The following is a 20013-nucleotide window of genomic DNA, read 5'->3' as shown; positions in this document are numbered from 1 at the left end:
CTGGCAATCTTGGGGCCCATTTTAAGAATTCTTTCTACCACAGGGTTGTATCAAAAAGACAAGATACAGCAACCAATAAACTGAAATTGCTAGAACACTGCCATTTATGTCTGTGGACTCCAGGTAATTGTTAAAATTCTTTAAAAGTAGTCTTAACATTTGCCTCAGTTTCAGGTATTGTCAGAGATCACTAATAGTCTATCTACCTATGTATCTGCAAGATGGCAAAAATGTGCATTTTCAAGTACTATAAGGAAGAGATATATATACTTAGTGCCCACTATGGGTTCTGCATAACCATCACATCATTTCATCCCCACTTTGTTCCTCTGAGGTGGTTATTAGTGTCCCCATTCTCTGAAGAGGATGCCAAGGTTCAAACTGTTCAGTGAAAATCACAGCATTGCACAGGTGGCACAATTTTCATCCATTAATCTTGTAAATGCAAAAGTGCATTGCCAATGTTAACCAGTATTCACAATAAATGTTAGAAAAAGAAGAAGGGCACAAGAATCAATTCAGAGGGCCTCCCATATGGCTAGATCTGTTGCGATAATTTGTACAACAAAATAATGACGGCAACATGTTATAATTCATATAATAAAATATATGCCTGCTAATCTATACTGCTATAAATCACTAAATAAAAAATGGGGGTGAAAGGAAAAGTGATGCTTTACAGAATTCCAGTTAATAGATGTAGGACGGATAATGGAAATACCAAGTTACCATTTGACATATGCCAGAGCAATAAATATTTCATGTAAGAATCATCAACATATCCTAAAATTCATTCAGAATATGATGAGAAATGGGATATTTACATAGTCTCAAAGTGTCTTCTAGAGGATAATTATTACGTAGGAGAAAATACTAACTTTATAACAGAGAAACCTGGCCAACATCAAGTTAACCAAGTAATTAATTTATAGTCACCAGTGACAAGACAGGTTGATATCCAGTGCCTTCTGGGGTGAATGCATTGAGGATACATTGCTTCTACAGAGTTCTCACCAAAAATGCGTAATTCTGAGAAACATCAGACAAACCAAAATCCAGGGCTACCCTATGAAATAACTGATCAGTACTCTGCAAAAAGTACTAAGGTCATGAAAGGCAAATAAATTCTGAGGAACTGATTTAAAGGAGATTGAAGAGATACTACAGGTAAAAAATAAATTGTGACCCTGGATTGAATCTTGGGCCAGAAAAAGGGTGTTAGTGAGATGGTGGTAAAATTTGAAAAGTCTAGTATTTGTACATTTTTTGACATATCCCTTAAGACTTGCCTGAAGTCACTCTTTCCATGTCCTCATTATAGAAATATATGAACATTAATTTTCTCATTTCCATAATTGTACTGTGCTAATGGAATAAGATATATTAGGGAATCTGGGTGAAGTGTATACAACTCAAAAAAAATTCTTTTAAGCTTCCATCTTAATTTATCCACCAAATAATTTTACTGAATTATCTTGAGGTTTACTTACTAACAATTTTTTCTAAAAGGATAGAATTATATCAAATCCCTATCTCTGTATACACACACACACACACACACACACGTATGTATACATCTTTACATATTCATATTCTACATATTAAACTCATTTAAATGTTTACATTAAACTATGTACACATCTATATAAAAATGTTCAGCCTTCAACATATTGATAGCAAATATTTTCCCTGAATCTTTACCTTACAGTTTTGTATGCTATTTGACATATAATGCTCAAAACATTGCGTTTTGATTTGTTTTTTCAAGTAAGCTTTAATACTGATGGTGGGGCTTGAACTCACAGCCCTGAGATCAAGAGTTGCATAGCTCTACCAACTGAGCCAGCCAGGAACCCATCTGAGCTACTCTTTGAGTCTCCTATTCACTCACCTGCAATGTAGCATCCTAGGAAATTTCTCATTAAATGACCACCTCCTATAGTTCAATAGGTCGATAGGTAGATAGGTCTTAGTTTTTACATTATTGTTTCCAGTGTTGTACTATTTCCAATGTTTTATTATTTCATCTCTGTGACATCTTTTGTATGCACATCTTTGGTAAAATGCCTAGCTTTGTGATATGTTCTGAGAAAACGGTTGCCGTTACCTTCCCATCAATAGAGAAGAACACTCATTAATTTGCTCATGCAGTTTTTATTGACTATCTACTATGTGACAGGCACTGTTCTAGTCAGTAGGAAGAGCACTGAACAAAAATGGACCCTCTCCTACCCTCAGGTCAAACACAAGGGGGAAGAAGGTTGACCGTTTTTTCCTTCTACAGCAATTTAACTGCTTCCCCCACTTGCTTGCCATCCTTGGTATTTCAATTCCAGTTCTTATCCTGAAATTTCTAGTGGCAACTTAAAGTGTAAGTATAACTACAAAAAGTACGTTTATACTATTTTTTTAACCTACAATAAGGTTATTATGAGAATTAAACAAGATGCAGGTAAAGAGTACTTGGTACACTGCTTGACAATCAACATAGCCTCTGTGAGGTAGATACTATTTATTGTTTTTCATATTACAGTTAAGGAACCTGGGGCTCAAAGATGAAAAATAACTTGCTTAATGTTACATAGGTAGAAAGTGGCAGTACAAACCTTTGAATCATGTCTGACACCAAAGCCTTAATTCTTAACCACAGTACAAGTCTTCTGTTCTAATATTCTCATTAATGTCAACCCATACTTAAATCCTACAGGTATATACACAACATTGTTTCCCCCCCCCCCCTCACTGGCATTTATTACCCTTTCTCAATTTTGGATCTACTGTCATTAACAACAAAAAGTATACAGGGACAAGTTACTCAATTACAAATCCAACACTCTAGACGTAGTACAAAAGTTAATTAACTTAATCATTGATATTCAACTCAAACACAAACTGCTTACTTTATTTTTTTAACAGTAACACAATAACTTACTTGTAACAAAGTCACTGAAAGAACAAAATAAAAACAAAGCTAATGAAGAGGAGTTGCTTCATCTCAAATGAGTTATCTCCTTTAAACAGGAAAAACTACCATTAGTCTAGTGGTTCTCAAAGTTGTCCACGCATTAGGATTGGGGAAAAGGAGGACTGGTGTTTTAAAAAATAGCTATACCTAAGGCCCATCTCAATTAAATGGGAATCTCTCCAGTGGGGCTCAGGCAAGGATTTCTGAAGTGTTTTCTGTGTTGAGAACAAGTCTAAAGTAATAAGCAATAGAAACCATGCCCTCAAAACAATTCAAAATCAAGAAATTTAAAAATACAACTAAATTTCTTTCTTCTTACCTAGGAAAAGAGCAGGGGGGCAACACCTATTTGCTCCTCATTGTTCTTTAACCATTAATGATTCCCCAAAGTAGAGTTAAACAAGTATCAAACACTGGAAGCTATGCAAACATGCTACCCAAATGGAAATTTTCGCTACTTTACATTTAGAAAGTTCTTTTAAAACTATGCCACCTTTAAGAATCCCCCACATTTTAAGTTTGCATAGATGTTTAAGTTGGCTATCTGTTCAACTAAGAAGAGGCAATACAATGTACTAGAAAGCATTTTATTAATAAGGGTTATTATAAAACAATATTCACTTCATGTACCACAAATTAACTTTTTGGTACAGAGAAGAGGAAGTATGTGTTCTCCACCTACTTTGAAAACTATCAGAATTCCTTTTTATAAGATCAGTATGTTCAAATTTCAAGTCTAAACATAAATTTTTCTTTAAGAGTACATATATAAAATACTTCCCCTGTAACTGTACTATATCCTTAACAAACCCCCTTGGGAGTTTCAGTAGTGACTGTAGGTATTTATTTTTCAAACAACTTTCCTCATTTCTTGGGTTTGGGAATGGTATCACATCAAGTATGGAAAATAACGTTTCTCCTTAAGAATATGTGAATTCGTTTAAGAGATGTCTCCTCAAATTCAGAAAAACCTGTTCTTCAACTCCTTCTGTCAGGACTCCATGTCAATCTCAACCACTTCATTCTTGCCTGGAAGCGTTGCTTCTGGCAGGTTATCTTCAACTACATCTTCGATGTCTGCCAGATCAATAGGTGGTAAAGGATTCCTCCAATATTGGAAGGAGTTATACTGCCAAAATTCTTCATTGAGCTTTGGGAAAAAAAGAAAAATGAAAGTATATCAACACTTTATAGAAAGTCACTTTTTTTTTTTAAAGCAAAAAATTTTCTTGTTTTAAAACCAAACTCACTTAAGATTTTGTGGTCTTTTATTTTGCATCTTCAACAAAGACACCTTTAAAGTGCTTCATGGACTCAGTCAAATCTGTGCATTTGCATATTCATGGATTTGTGAAAATATTTTGTTAGTAGTTTATTTTAAAAGAATTTCTTCCAAGAGCTTCTCTTCTTGGTAATTTTCTTCTATTTTTCAACCAAGAAAAACACTGGAAAATGGGTCTGTTTTGTTTTTTTTTTTTAACCTTTCAGTGAGGAAAACAATTTATTTAAGAAATACACACATACCTTAAAACTTATTTTTGGTCTTTCCCCTGAGGTTTTGGTATTTAATTTAAGGGGCTGACTTCATATAAGATAAAGTATTTTGACATCTTGCCAAAAAACTTTTAGGCTATAAACATGCTAAATAGCAAGAAAATCTTAAGCTGATTATTTTATTAAAGATATAAGATTTGGTACACGGCAAGACTTTTAAATCAGTATACTAACACTGATAAATGCAAGTGAGTACAGGCCCTTTTAAAATTCAACAGATTCCTCTGAAAGGCTATAATATTGCTTCAAGTTATTACTAAGTGAAGCTGATGTTCCAATGAAGTTCAAAACTGGCAAAGAATGTCAAAAGCAATCCCAAAATACTTTGTGCAAGGAAGCAGCACTGGAATTATATACAGGATTCCAAGGTGACCACTTTGAACGTTAACACCCTACCCAGATGAATATTTATATACCTATACTACTCAGTTGTGTTTTCACCTTAGGCTCATACTCGCTGACACACCCCTCTCCAACAGAAATAAGGAAAGCCAGGTACGTAATTTTAAAAAGTAAAAAAGAGATGGAATTATTCTTAACAATATTTTATTTGACCTGATATATACAAAATAGTATCATTTCAACAAGCAGTCAATACTTTTAAAAATTAATGAGGTATTTTACATTATTTTGTCACACTAAGTTTTCACAATCTGGCAGATATTTTACACTTTTAGCACTATTCAGACTGGCCACATTTCAACGCTTAATAGCCAGCCACATGTCGCCAGTCACTTTACTGAACTGCACAAGCCTATTAGGAAATCTCAACAGGAAGTACACGGAGAGCCTTAGACACTAAGGTTTAGAGAATTAAGAGTGTCTTTGGAATTTCTTTATAATGGGATAAAAAAATGTAATAATCCAAATGATGCCCCCCTCCAAAATTAATTTTGATAAGCAAACAGGGTTAAAAACAAGGGTCAAGGGCGCCTGGGTGGCTCAGTGGGTTAAGCCGCTGCCTTCGGCTCAGGTCATGATCTCAGGGTCCTGGGATCGAGTCCCGCATCGGGCTCTCTGCTCAGCGGGGAGCCTGCTTCCCTCTCTCTCTCTGCCTGCCTCTCTGCCTACTTGTGATCTCTGTCTGTCAAATAAATAAATAAAATCTTAAAAAAAAAAAAACAAACAAGGGTCAAGATCTCCACCTTTTGGGAAAAATCTACTGTTCAAATTACCTACTTTAAACATGAGCCCAGAAAAGATCATTTAATGACATCAGTGTAACCTAATAGCTAAGAGCACAAAGTTTGCCACCAGATAGATCTGGGTTTGCATGATAACTCCACCACCCACTAACTCTGACCTTGATCTAAGTCTGTTTCCTCACTGGTAAAACGCAGGGCTCTTTAAAAAAAAAAAAAAAAAGTAATAATAATAATAATAATAATAATTTATTTATTTATATTTATGGATGGGATTTATATTTATGAATGGGGGGATGCAGGAGAAGGGGAGAGAGAATCTAAAGCAGGTTTCATGCCCAGCACAGAACCCAACTCAGGCCTTGATCTTACAACCCTGAGCCAAAATCAAGAGTCTGATGTTTAACCAACTGAGACAACTAGTGCCCCCAGGACTCTTTCAAATTCAGGATTAATACTGTAATTGCCCAATACTACTAGATATTATATCCCATGAAAACCATGAATCATTCATTATTTTCTTCTTAGGAATAGAAAAAAACATTTCTGCTTACTTTCCATTAAAAATAGCTAAGCTTGGGCGCCTGGGTGGCTCAGTGGGTTAAGCCGCTGCCTTCGGCTCAGGTCATGATCTCAGGGTCCTGGGATCGAGTCCCACATCAGGCTCTCTGCTCAGCAGGGAGTATGCTTCCTCCTCTCTCTCTCTCTGCCTGCCTCTCTGCCTATTTGTGATCTCTCTCTGTCAAATAAATAAATAAAATCTTTGAAAAAAAAAATAGCTAAGCTAACAGGGCCAGCAGAGTAATGGATCTGCATGAAGTGACACCATCATGAGAAAACACATAAATATTTAATTAAGTAATACCTGGTTAGTTCAGTTCTCTGGTTAAAAACACCAAAACAAAACAAAAACAGAAAAAAACCACCACCACCAACAACAAAAAACATCTGAGATAACTCAAAAAATATTCTGAGGTTCTAGGACAGAAAAAAAGGTATCATTATTCTGCCTCAACTGAATCCTCAATGTAGAAAGGACCTATTTGAGAAACTTTTCCTAAATGAGATTCCAAGGATGAGGACAGGGACTATTCTGAGTGCCAGGAACCAGGGAGAGACATTTACTACATAAATTGAAAAGCCTTTTTAGCTTCTCCATGTTTTCATCATAACCTTGTATCTTGGTCATTCACTATACATCTCTTAAAACCCAAAACCTCCATCTTTGGAGGCAGGAAAGAAGGGAGCTGGAGAAAACAGGTTCCTCTCTTAAATTTGCAGAAGACAAGAAGCTCACGAACAAAACCAACAAAAGGAAGAGACGTACGGATTCCTGGGCTTTTGCCAAAAGAAAGAGGAGGGACTGTCTTCATGAAGAAGGTATGCCTTTGGCCAAGCTTAGTCCTCGCCATGAGCCTGCAGTGACTAGGAAGCAGAGATCTGCCAAATGCAGTCACTGCTGTGAAAGATACCGGTGTGTCTGAAAGAGTCTAAGAAGGTTTCTCTGTCAGTCTGCTAAAAAAATTCTCCTTCCTTGCCTACCTACAATTTCCATATTTTCCTCTTATCAATCTGTGGCATACTGTAGTCAGTATGTTCTGGTAGAAAAGACAAGCCTATTTATAGGTGGGGTACCAAAATGGTCTAAGAGGAAAAGTTTTCCACAGTAGTTATCTCTGTATCAAATAGGTCTGGATGACTGAGCATTGTTTTTTTGGTTTTTTTTGTTTTTTTTTAAGGTTTGCCACTGGCAACACACGAATATAACTGTAAATTCTAGTTATTGTTTTCAAAACATAAGGGCTATCATTTGGTTTTAAGTAAGCAGATTTTGAACATCTAAAAGCAATCCGAAGTCTTAAAAAAACCCTGTTTTCTAAATTCCTAGACAACTGGGGGTGGAAATATTTACAATTTAGAATTTCATCCAGAAATCCTCATCGTTCACTGTCTAAAGGTAATTTCTCACAACCACAGAAAAAGCTCTTTCCTAACTATCAAATTCTCATTTTATTGGATTTTTCACCAAGAAGTCCTGCCAAAGGAACCTTAATTCACTTTTTGTCTAGCAAGGCATTTGGTAAATTCTGTAATATACTTAAAACAATGGAAAAATGTGAGCTGGATCCCACGATGTAGTAGTGCTTGAAGAGGTTGGTGAACTGAGCCCTACGTTTGGTCTTTCTATTGCCAAAGCTTCAGGTAAGTCAACCCAGAATTGCCAAAAACCAGCTTTAATTCTTAAGTCTAGGCCAAACCTGTCCAATAAATATTACTAATGCCAGCCACAAACATACTTTAAAATTCTTCTAGTGGCCACACTAAAAAAGTACGACAGGTAAATTTTCATTCCATTTTACTCAACCCAGTATCTCCAAGTTCTTTCAACGGGTAATCAATATAAAAATTTTTGAGATCTCTGAACTCTAGAGAGTATTTTACCCTGAAAGCACACCCCCCTTTGGACTAGTCACGTTTCAAGTTTTCAGTTGCCCCACAGTTGCGGAGGCCATGTTGAAGAGCGCAGATCTAGACAAATCAGATCTTAGGTGCAGAGATGGGGCAGGCCCGTTCCCCCCAAAATAGTAACTCTTAACACTCTTACATATGATCCTAGTATAGTCGCTTTACTTTACGGTCGAAATTAATTTTCAACAATAACCCTTTTTCACAGGATCCGATCTAACACTGTGAGTTATTAAATGCCTTTTCCCAAAACAGGGACGTGGGGGTGGGGTGGGGGTTCCTTCCTCTCTACCAAAGGGCTTACCATGCCTACCGGCCGTCCAACTGATGGCCACCACATTGGTCACTCTCCTTAGAAAGAAATCTATCACGAATTGTAGAAGAAATCAGCGTTAAGCCAAGGAAGGTGCGCCGCACCTTTCTCCATGCGTCGTTGGACAGACCTATCGCGGTTCCCGGTGAAGTCTCCAGAAAGCTCACGTCGGTCGTGACCCACACTCCCGCCTTCCTCTTACACAGGACAGAGGCACGGCAGGTGCAAGCCCACGTCTACCCCACCCCCTCATTTACCCAGGTGCTTTCGGGTGCTTGACCTCATGCTTGGCAGGTTTGGGGACTCTCCCCAAACCTGCCAAGCATGAGGTCAAGGGCTCTGGGGCCCTTCCTGTGCAGCCCGGGAGTCCGAGTCCTTCCTGCAGCAGGGACCCCGGCTTTTCGCCTTCTGGGACTTCTTGAAGAACACGAGTCACGACGTGTTCCCTCCCGGGGCGCGCAGGGGCTGCGTTAAGGGTGACCCCCGTCCCCTCAAGCCGCCCGCCCTCTGGAGAGGTCAGCCAGCCCCCGGCCCCTACCTGGCGCGGTGCTGCACCCCAGTCTCCCGGCCGGGGCTCTGTGCGCCCCGCCCCGTCGTCGCCACCGCCCCTCGGGGGCCGGGCGCCCCGGGGCTCCTCCCCTGGCCCGCGGGGCCGCACCGGAGGCTGCTGCAGCGGCGGCTCGCCCGTCTCCAGGCCTCGGCCCTCACGCTGCCCGCCGCCCGGAACGCCGCTGTCCCGGCCGTCGCGACGCTTGCTGGGCGAAGCTGAAGGCTCAGTCATAGCCCCCGCGTCGATTTTGCGCTTTCGGGGCAGCTCCGGGACGCCGACGGGCTGCCCGGGATGGGAGGCCCCCGGCGGCGGGATCCAGAGCGGCGGCGGGGGCGGCGGCGGCTCCTCGGGAAAGTCGCAGAGCAGGAGCCGCTTCCAAGGCACGTGGAACGTCAGCGGCTCGGCCGCACGCCGCTTGGCCATGGGCCCCGGAGCCTCGGGCGGAGCCCGCCGGGCGCGGGAGGCCGAGCGCGGATAACTCTGCGGGCGGAGGGCGAGGGCGGGGCGCGCGAGGGCGGCGAGGACCAGCCCAGGGCGAGGGGGCGCCGGGCAGGTGGGGCGGGCGGAGGGGGCGGGGCGGCTGGGCCCGGCGCCACCGCGCGCGCTGCCCTCCCTGCACTCGAAGTACTGCCGGACGTTGGGGAGCTACCGCGAAGCGGCGGAGATTCGAACCTGCGCACAAGTGTGCGCGCGCGTACTCGCGCCGGCCAGGCGGAGCCGCTGGTTGGTGGAGACTGGCGGGGCGCGCTCCCGAACGCTCCCGCGGCCGGAAGTGCGCGCCCGGGGGGGAGGCGGGAAGGCGGCTGCCGCGTTATTAAAGGCCCAGTGGCACGGTTCCCCGGAGGGCGTGACCTTGTTTCCCCAAGGGCGGGGAGGGGCTACGCAAATTTCGAGCTTGGGGAAGCCGTGTAGGTTTTAGACCTTCAGGATGTGTTAATTTTCCCTTGGAGTTAGTGGCCTCAGGGACGCTTGCGGAGGTTGAAATCACCTCCAGGAGGTACAGACCCTCAGCAAACTAGGGTTGAGAGGCACTGGCGCCACATGAAATGATCCTTTCAGGCGGACCGCTCTACAGGGGTGGGGACTGAGGGCAGTCGCTAAAGGCAACAAGCAAAAACCAAGCAAAACAGAATCCAGCCAAAGGGTATGTTTTGCAGTGACTGTCGTGGATTGGCACCGCATTCTTTGAAGATCTTTTGAATAAAAATTCACTGATGAAGTTGCAGAGGACATGTGCAACTCATCCAAAATAGCTCATCCCAGAGCCAAGCCTTGACTGTTCCCACTGAAACCTAAATTTGTTTGGCTCTTAAATTATGTGGGAAGCACACAGAGTTCCTTCTAACTCGGTGCGATGATCTGTAGTGAGATTCCAAGACCTTCCTTACAGCTGAATTTGTGGTCAAGCGAAGTGAGGGTGGTGAGAGCCGTGAATTTACTATAGCTTGTATTTCGATGGTTGGTAAAGATACAACCAAGTAAACAAAAATGAGGAAGAGAGCTGCATGATCTTGTAGAGATAGTGCAAGGAAGGTAACTATTCCAACTGGTAAGTACTTAACCTATATTATTTACCCCATGCAACCCCAAGGTTGTGAGAACATAGGCAACAACTTACTTAATAGGCACAGAAATACAGTCTGCTCGATCTTTCCATTTCTTCTTTGAAATTGATAACCTATCAGTCTCAAAGAGCAGATCACACAGATCAGATATGAAAGACCTGTTATTTGAAAGGTTTTGAGGGTGTCCTTCCCCAAAATGATAGAAGTTGGGGTTAGTTAATAGAGAGGTCCACTCCTTTGTGGTCCTCACCACGGACTCTGTTTTTCTAAACTGTGAAATACATCATATGTATAAAACACAAAGGAATGATAGTAAGATGCCCAGCACCTAGTTTTATATATAGACTATTACTCGGGCCAGAACATGACCAGGTCCTTTCGTACTTCTACTGGTGGCTTTCTCCCTTTCCTCCACTCTAGGTAATTGCTGTTTTGAATTAACCAACCCTTTGCGTTACTTTGTAATTTTCTCATTTGTGTTTGTGCTCCTAAATAACACTTTTGGTGTTGCTGGGTTGGTTTGTTTTTTAACACTTCATGGAGCCCTAATTGACATAAAATAAAATGCATGTATTTAAAGTGTGTACTTTGCTGAATTTTGACATATGTATGTTCCTGTGAAACCATAGCCACAATGAAGAAAATACACATCTCCATCACCCCCAGAAGTTTCCATTTGACCTTTTGTGATTCCTTTCTCCTCCCCTGGTTCCTTCCAGGGGAATGTAACCACAGCTTTACTTTCTGTCATTATAGATTAATTTGCATTTTCTAAAATTTTATATAAATAGATTCACAGTGTATAGTGTTCTTATTTGATTCTTCAGCACAGTTATTTTGAGATTCATTCATGTTATCACATTTTCATTCCTTTTTATTTCTCAGTACTTCTGAGAGTGGCTGTATCCCAATTTGTTTCTCCATTCACCTGTTCATGGACATGTAGGTTGCTTCCCGTTTGGGGCTATACAGATCAAGCTGCTTAGAACATTTGTGTGTAAGGCTTCTTATGGACATAAGATTTTTGTCTTGGGTACATACCTAGGAGTAGAATGGCTGGACCATGTGGTAGGTGTCTTTAACTTTCTAGCAAATTGCCGATTGTGGTTATACCATTTTACTTTCCCATCAGCAGTGTATGAGAGCTCCATTTCCTGCACATGCTCTCCAACAATTGGTATGGTCAGACTTTATTTTTAGTCCTCATGTATCTCATTATGGTTTTAATTTACATTTCCCTAATGACTAATGTTGTTGACTAATGATAGTTTGTTTGCTATCTGTATCTCTTTTTTTAAAAAACAATTTATTTGTGAGAGAAGGTGAGAGAGAGAGAGAGATCATGAGAAGGGAGAAGGGTAGGAGAAGCAGCTCAGTAGGGAGCCTGCTGTGGGACTTGATCCCAGGACTCTGGGGTCATGACCTGAGCTGAAAGCAGGTGCTTAACCAACTGAGCCACCTGGCCACCCTATCTGTACCTCTTCTTTGTAAAATGTTCAAATCTTTTGTCTACTTAAAATATTGAGTTATTTCTTTCCTATTTTCCCTATTTTATGTTTTTGTGCATGTAATTTTCATTCACTTATGTTGACTATGATATTCCATCATATGAATCTACTCTACTGATAAACATTTGAGGGTTGGTTTTTTTTTGTTTGTTTTTTGTTTTTTGTGTTTTGTCTTTCAGATTTTTTTCAGATTTTTGAATCGTGCAGTGAGCATATTGATGATTTGTTTTTTAAGATTTTATTTATTTATTTGACAGAGAGAGATCACAAGTAGGCACAGAGGCAGTCAGAGAGAGAGAGAGGAGGAAGCAGACTCCCTGCTGAGCAGAGAGCCCGATGCGGGACTCAATCCCAGGACCCTGAGATCATGACCTGAGCCGAAGGCAGCGGCTTAACCCACTGAGCCACCCAGGTGCCCTTGGTGGATTTTTTTTAATTGAAGTCTAATTGACATGATATATCCTATTTTCAGGTATACATTATAGTGATTTGATATTTTTATACATAATGAAATGATTCCCGTGATAAGTGTGCTTACCATCTGTCACCATACAAAGTCATTTACAAAATTGTTGACTATTCCCTGTGCTGTACAGTGCAATTCCTGATTCCTAGTTTGACCTATAGATTATTTGTGTTACCTTTGCAAGTATCAGAGGTTTTCCTAGATATTTTTCTTTTTGCTAGTTTAATTCCTTTCTCATTTATTCATTATCTGTGTGATTTTCATCCTTTTAAATTTACTGAGATTTATTTTATGATCCAGCCTACGAGTTATCGTGGTATATGTAACGTGTTCTTGGAAAGAACATAATATCCTGCATGTATTTGGCGTAGTATTTTATCAATGTCATTTAGGTCAAGGTGGTTGGTAGTGTTTCTCAGATATTATATGTCTTTATAGATTTGGGGCTTCTTGTTTGGAGGGGTTTTTTTTAATCTAAATGCTCCATGAATTGCTAAGAAATAGGTGTTAAAATATCCAACTAGGACAGTAGATTTTTCTGTTTCTCTTTTTAGTTCTCAGATTTCATCTTTGTATTTTGAAACTCCATTATTAGGCACACATATATTATGTGTGTGATGTATTAACCCTTTGTTCTTATGAAATATCCCTTTTTATCTCTGGTAATGCTCTTAAATTTTGAAGTCGTCTTTGATAGCACTTCCAGCCCTCTTATGCTTACCATTTGCACAGTACATCTTTTTTTTTCTTTTTCCCATCCATTTACTTTCAGTTTATCTGTCTCCTTATATTTAATGTTTCTCTTGGAAACTACATATATAGTTGGATTTTGCTTTTCTGACATTATGACAGTTTCTGTATTTTATTTTTTAAAAGATTTTATTTATTTATTTGACAGAGAGATCACAAGTAGACTGAGAGGCAGGCAGAGAGAGAGAGAGGGGAGGAAGCAGACTCCCTACTGAGCAGAGAGCCCGATGCGGGGCTCAATCCCAGGACCCTGAGATCATGACCTGAGCCGAAGGCAGAGGCTTAACCCACTGAGGCACCCAGGCACCCCTGTTTCTATATTTTAATTGGAATGTTTAGTGCTTTAACAGTTGATAGATATTATTGAGATGACTGGATTTAGGTCTAGTCTTCTACTATTTATTTTCTGTCTGTTCCTTTTCTTTTTTGACTTCGTACCCCCTTTCTAGACCTCTTTTGGATTAATTCAGAATTGCTTTGAATTTAATTTTAATTTAATCCATTAAATTAAATACGTGTTTGTATGAAATTTTCAGTGATTGCTCCAAGGATTGCAATACACATCTTTTTTTTTTTTTTTAAAGATTTTTATTTGTTTATTTATTTACTTGACAGAGAGAGAGAGGGATCACAAGTAGGCTGAGAGGCAGGCAGAGAGAGAGGCAGGGAAGCAGGCTCCCCTGCTGAGCAGGGAGCCCGATGTGAGGCTTGATCCCAGGACTCCGAGATCATGACCTGAGCCAAAGGCAGAGGCCTAACCACTGAGCCACCCAGGTGCCCCTGCAATACACATCTTTAACTTTCCACAGCTGACTTCAAATTAACACTGTTCCACTTCATGTAAAGCAGAAACCTTGCAGCCCCTCACTCCCACCCTCACCCCATCCAGTGGCACTTTTATATGGACCCAACGGGATTTTCTTCCTGTCCGATAATTTTGTCTAAGCAACTCTCTGATTTCTTTCCCCAGCACTTCTTATGGATAATGACTCAGAACTCATCCTTACTAATAGCAAAGCAACAAAGAAGGAAACTTTTCACGTCTTCGTGGTAAAGAAGGGATGCGCACTCACTAACGTTCTGCTTATCTTGAAATTTGCCTGTTTCAGACTGATTAAAGCCCTACAGCAGTTTAGGGTGGGGAGGTGGTTTAAAAACTTTTTTTTTAGCAACTATGTACTTGCCAGACGTTCTCCATATCTCATTTAATCCTCGGAACTCCATGGCAGGTATTACTGCAATTTTTTTTTAAAGATTTTATTTATTTATTTGACAGAGATCACAAGTAGGCAGAGAGGCAGGCGGGGGGGGGGGGGGGTGAAGCAGGCTCCCCACCGAGCAGAGAGCCTGATGTGGGGCTTGATCCCAGGACCCTGAAATCATGACCCCAGCCAAAGGCAGAGGCTTTAACCCACTGAGCCACCCAGGTGCCCCATATTACTGCAAATTTAATAGATAAACCTCACCCAGAGCATGAAACCCTTTCCAACTTCTCAATGAATCCAGCCCTGACCACCCTATTTAAATTTTCAACTCACTCAGCACTTCCCAGGACTCTTGAGATTCATGTTGCCTGATTTATTTGTTTGTTTCTTTGTTTGTTTGCCTATAGCACATATCACCTTCCAATCTATTACATGACTCAACTTATTTATTATTCTTCCTGTGCCCTTCTCTAGGAAGTAAGCTCCTTTAGGGTAGGGTTCTTCATTTTTTTTTTTTTTTTCTTCACTTGTGATATACTCGAGCACCTAGAACAGTGCCTGACATACATCAGGTGCTCGGTACCTGTTTGTTGAATGAATGACTGTTCGTCATTTTCGCTTGGATGTTTCACAGGCATCTCCTCGTCCAATCTTGTGTCCCCCCCCCCCCCCGTATCCCATCATTTCTCCAACCAGGTACTCATATCAGAAGTATAACTGGACCACGGAAAATTCTAGAGTTAACACAGTAAACAAAACAAAACTCTGTTTCGTGACTCCCCAAGTGAAGCTTATATTGAGGGAGATAGACAGGAAACAAGTACATCTGTCAGGTGCTGAAGAAGAACAGAGTAAGGATGGGTGAGGTTACCTTAGGTGGTCAAGAAGGGTTTTTCTCAGATAAGGAGACTTTTGAGCAGGGACCTGAGGAAAATCAGGGGTGAGTTGAGCATTTATGGTGACTGATTGTAGGTGGAGATAATGAGTGCAGATGTGCTAAAGTAAGAGCACATCTGGCTTGAGCTTGGGACAGCAGAAAAGCCAGTGTGGCCTTTTTTCCCATAGTGTTTTGGCTAGTTTCTATTGCTGTGATTTGAAGTTCACAAACCTTTTCTTTTCTCACACCTTTTCTGCTGTTAATCTCATAGGCTGTATTTTTTATCCCAGACAATGTGCTTACTATCTCCAGAAGTTCAGTGTAAGTCTTCTGTGCATCTCTGTGTAGCTTTCTGAACATACGGAACAGTTATACTCATGTTTTAATGTCCTTCTCTCCTAATTCTAACATCTTTATTGGTTCTGGGTTGGTTCCCATTGATTAATCTCTAAGGATGTTTTGTTCTGTGTCTGCATACATGGCAGTTTTTTATTGGAGACCAGGTATTACAGGTTTACTTTGTTGGTCCTTCTTGCTCTGGCCTTGGGAAGTTACTTCACACACATGCCTTCATCAGTACTCCGTAGATCCGTGTTCGGAGTTGGGAGGGGGCTCTGCTCTGATCTCCAGAGTGCTCTCTGTGTCTAATTCCCTCCTCTCAGGTTCTCTGTCCTGCAGACTCTAGCTGCCTTGGTTTCCCCGGACGGTCAACAACACATCACATCCTCAGTTCAGGCATACTGCCAGGCTTGGCAGGAAATGCCTTTTACTTTGACTTCAAGGTTACATTGTTGTATAACTTTTAACTTTGAGATATGACTGCTTCCTTGTCTGTTGTAGGAAATTGTATTTATTCATTATATATAAGTATATTATATGCTGTGTATTAATATATATAATATACAAAAGGAAATTCATCAACCTTATAATGTTCAGACCATTGACTATGACATACCTGACTTATTCTGTAAGAACTCAACCAGTATAAAGAAAATTGTGGGGGTGCCTGGTTGGCTCAGTGGGTTAAAGCCTCTGCCTTCAGCTCAGGTCATGATCCCAGGGTCCTGGGATTGAGCCCCACATCAGGATCTCTGCTTAGCAGGGAGCTTGTTTCCTCCTCTCTCTCTGCCTGCCTCTCTGCCTACTTGTGATCTGTCAAATAAATAAAATCTTAAAAAAAAAAATGGTGTAAATTTCCTTGCAGACTGGAAAAATACCAGTTTTCCTCTTTGTACTAATTAAGGTACAAGTAAATGGTGATTATAGCAGGAACACTTGAAATATGTAATACAGATTCTTGATCATATCTGCATGTGTATTTGATAAGTTCTTTTCTTCTTTTAGGTCTCAGCTCAAATAATCATTTCTTTAGGAAAGTCTTCTCTTAAGTCAGCATCTCCCTACTGCTCAGAGTACCCTGTACGTGTCCCTTATGACCGTGACCTCAGTTCTTACAATTAGTTAATTACTTGTTTTCATTGTTGTTTTGTAATTACTTGTTTGACACCTTTCCTCTGCTATGTAAGCTCTGGTGGGAAAAACAGTAACTTCTGACCTTTGATCAAGCCTTATTCCTGACACAATGCAGATTCTCAGTGTTTGTGGGGTGAAGGAAAAAGTGAAGACCACACAGTAATTGTTGAAGCTGGGATACTGACCAGGTCTGTGTTCCTGCACTCAGTTTCTTCCTTCCCAGGTGTCTGTGATAGTGAAGAGCAAAACAAACAAAAAAACCAAAGATTTTAATGTAGTTTTCTTTTTCTTTTTTTTTTTTTAATGTAGTTTTCAACATCAGCTTGGCCACCATTAAAATATTTAATAATGGGTTGTGTTAGTGAAGATATTGAGAAACAGATACCTTGTTTTAAATGTAACCTTTTAAGAGAGCCATCTGACAAAATCTATGAAAATTTTAAAATGCACTGCTCACCCTCAGGAATTTACACCAGAAGTATGAATGTGTCCGCTGAGAATGGACACAAAGCAGTATGTACTGGGTCTACTCATTGTAATATAAAGCTGAATAGCAAAAGGTTGAAAACAATCTAAATGTTACTTGTTAGCATTGTGTGTCTGTGTCTGTGTATTATACAAACAGACATGCAGATTTTATTAAAGGAATTTACGTGTATGGATATAGAACAATTGGTAAGCCGTATTTCATCAAAAAAGTAAGGTCTGCATGTATATACACATATTTACATGTACATTTTTTTGTTATTGCATTGTCTGGGTTGCAAATATCTTTACTATAGGCCAACACTTAGTCTCTGCCTTCTGTTATCTTCTGTTGGGAGCAATTTCCCGTGTTTTTTTGCATTTCAGCATATTTTGCAAGCGGAGGTACTGGCTAACTTTATTCTAGATTATCTTTTCAAGGATATATGTATAGTGAATATGCTTGGAAGACAGAGACTGTCTCCTGGAACAAAGGGTAGGTTTATTTACCATCTAGCATAATATCTTCTCCTAGTGCAAAGTCAGTCACACTTACTGCTTGCCCATCGGGAGAGAATCAGATTTCCAAAGCTCAAGATCCTTCCGTAATACAACCCAATGCTTGTGCCAAGTGTCACCTAGCACTGTTTTGTGTCATTCTGTGAGATTTGGGTCTCAGGGTACTGGGCAAAATTAATACTTGGGCTAATGCTATTGCTGTGAGTTAATCAATTCTCCTTTGACTTTGATGTAGGAGTTTGTGTCAAAAGTGGCTGTTTTATAAGCTAAGAAATCTGCAGAAATTTTTCCATTTTGGCAGTTGTGGATTAGCAACTCAGATTGGAATATTTGGGAGTCTCTTACACAAAGGATGTTTGCACTTCTCTAAGATTTTTTTTTCATGGCCTTCCATTGCTCAAGACAAAGACTTGGGGTAAAGCAGAGACTGGAAGGGACAGACATTGTTTCTTTTTAGGGAGCAGTGGAAGCAAACCCCCTCTGCCTTAGGGAGGAGGTAGGAAAACCTCTTATCCCCAGGACAATGGTAAGGATCCTTAGAGGAAAAATAAAGGCAAAAATCAGGAAATTCTTGCTCAAAACCAACTACAAATACATGGGGAAGAGGATGGGAATGCTGAGAAAAACCCAGTTATGAGGCCTAGGTGACAGAGGCTGCCTAAGACTGGGCTACACTAAGACAACAAGAATTCCCATTTTCCCACCATGAATCTAGCACAGACTCACAAGGAATGGTAGTCTACCCCTGGGGTGGAGGTAGGAGCACGTAGCAAGAATTCCTCTGTGGCACAGGCACGCAGACACAGCTGAATGCTGGAGAGGGCGCAACAACACTGGGAAAAACCATCTGGCATCCTGTCCTCTGCTCTAAGCACAAGGGAAAAACAAGTTATTGCCAGCAGAGGTTGAAGCCAGTGATGCACTGCTTGCTGATAAAATGCAAACGCAACTCAACTTCTTGCAAGATTGACTCAGCCTACCATACCAGCCTATCAGGCACATATTTATACCTGGCCATAAATACTGTTTATGTCAGCTTGTTTTTTGTTGCTTTTCTACACAACAAATCGAATTCAATACCGGAAGACTCAGGAAAAAAGCAACAGGAGGAAACAAACAAAACGTGAAGAAATGAAGCAATTAATAGAACTAGACTCAGAGCTAAGCAGGATATTGGGGTTATAAGTCTTTATCAATCAAGCTCCTGTAACATATTAAAGGATATGGTGGAAATGGTGAACAACATGCATTGACACACAGGGAATGTCAGCAGAGAGTTAGAAATTATAAATTATTGGGGCACTTGGGTGGCTCAGTGGGTTGGGCCTCTGCCTTCGGCTCAGGTTGTGGTCTCAGGGTCCTGGGATGGAGCCCTGCCTCTCTGCCTACTTATGATCTCTTTCTATGTCAAATAAATAAAATCTTTTTTAAAAATTATAAATTATTTATATAATCTTAATTATATAATTATAAGTTTAAGTGGAAATGCTTGAAGTAAAAAGCCTAACAGACAAAAATTCTTAACAGGCTCATTATTAGAATGGAACATTCAAGGAAAGATTCAAGGAACGTGAAGATAAGGAAACATAAAGAGGAAACATAAAGAAGAAAATAAAAAGTATAAACTAAATAAAAATAAAAAACAAACACCTGAACAGAGCATCCAGGAATTGTGGGACAAGAACAAGACATCTAATGTACGTCCAATAGAAGTCCCAGAAAAGGGAATAGGGCAGAAGGAGTAACTGAAGAGATAAGATTTTTCAGAAATAGTAACATCGACCACACAGATATAACAGGGTAAATTGCAAAAGCATACCAAAACACACATGCATAGACAATCCAACTGCTGAAAACTGAAAGCAGCCAGTTTAAAGAGAAACCCACTCAGAGAGACAAAAATAAGAATGACAGCAGCGTACTCATCTAAACAATGGTGGTCTATAAAGAATAAAGGTCAACCCAGAATTCTGTATTCAGCAAATCTTTTACAAAATAAAACTTGAGATAAAGGATTTTTCAGACAAAATCTAAGAGAATGCATTGCCAGCAGGCCTGCAATGAGAAATGTTAAGGGAAGTTTTTCAGGTGCGAGTATGTCTAACAAATGGAACCTTGGATGCACACGAGCAAGTGAAGAGTGTTTTGTCACAAATTACCCCAAAACTCTGTGGCTTACAACAATAAACCTGACC

General features: G+C 40.4%; 2 protein-coding genes across 3 annotated transcripts in view; both read right to left on the bottom strand.

Moving 5' to 3' along the window:
• Positions 1 to 348: 348 nt before the first annotated feature.
• On the bottom strand, positions 349 to 9701 carry C12H9orf40 (chromosome 12 C9orf40 homolog). Its single transcript, XM_032307750.1, has 2 exons — positions 8979 to 9701; positions 349 to 4115 (listed from the first exon to the last, which is right to left on the bottom strand). The coding sequence occupies exons 1-2, from the start codon at positions 9411 to 9413 to the stop codon at positions 3957 to 3959; spliced, it is 594 nt and encodes a 197-aa protein (XP_032163641.1). The 5' UTR covers positions 9414 to 9701; the 3' UTR covers positions 349 to 3956.
• A 5448-nt stretch (positions 9702 to 15149) lies between these two features.
• The window catches only part of CARNMT1 (carnosine N-methyltransferase 1), a 50920-nt gene continuing 46056 nt past the window's right edge, over positions 15150 to 20013 (bottom strand). The window contains exons 7-9 of one of the 2 annotated variants that reach the window (XR_004277378.1): positions 17020 to 17061; positions 15356 to 15408; positions 15150 to 15218 (exon numbers count right to left, since the gene is read on the bottom strand). Coding sequence is in view for 1 of the 2 variants with exons in the window: in XM_032307147.1 (XP_032163038.1) it covers positions 17039 to 17061 (23 nt within the window). In the remaining variant the exon portion in view is untranslated. Of the gene's footprint in view, positions 15219 to 15355; positions 15409 to 16490; positions 17062 to 20013 lie in introns of those variants that run through there. The other variant, XM_032307147.1, reaches the window with a different exon arrangement.

The sequence above is a fragment of the Mustela erminea genome, chromosome 12 (assembly GCF_009829155.1).
Source record: "Mustela erminea isolate mMusErm1 chromosome 12, mMusErm1.Pri, whole genome shotgun sequence".
Taxonomy (NCBI): Eukaryota; Metazoa; Chordata; class Mammalia; order Carnivora; family Mustelidae; genus Mustela; species Mustela erminea.
Note: the sequence above shows the minus strand (reverse complement) of the source record. Positions and strands in the feature narration are given on the sequence as shown.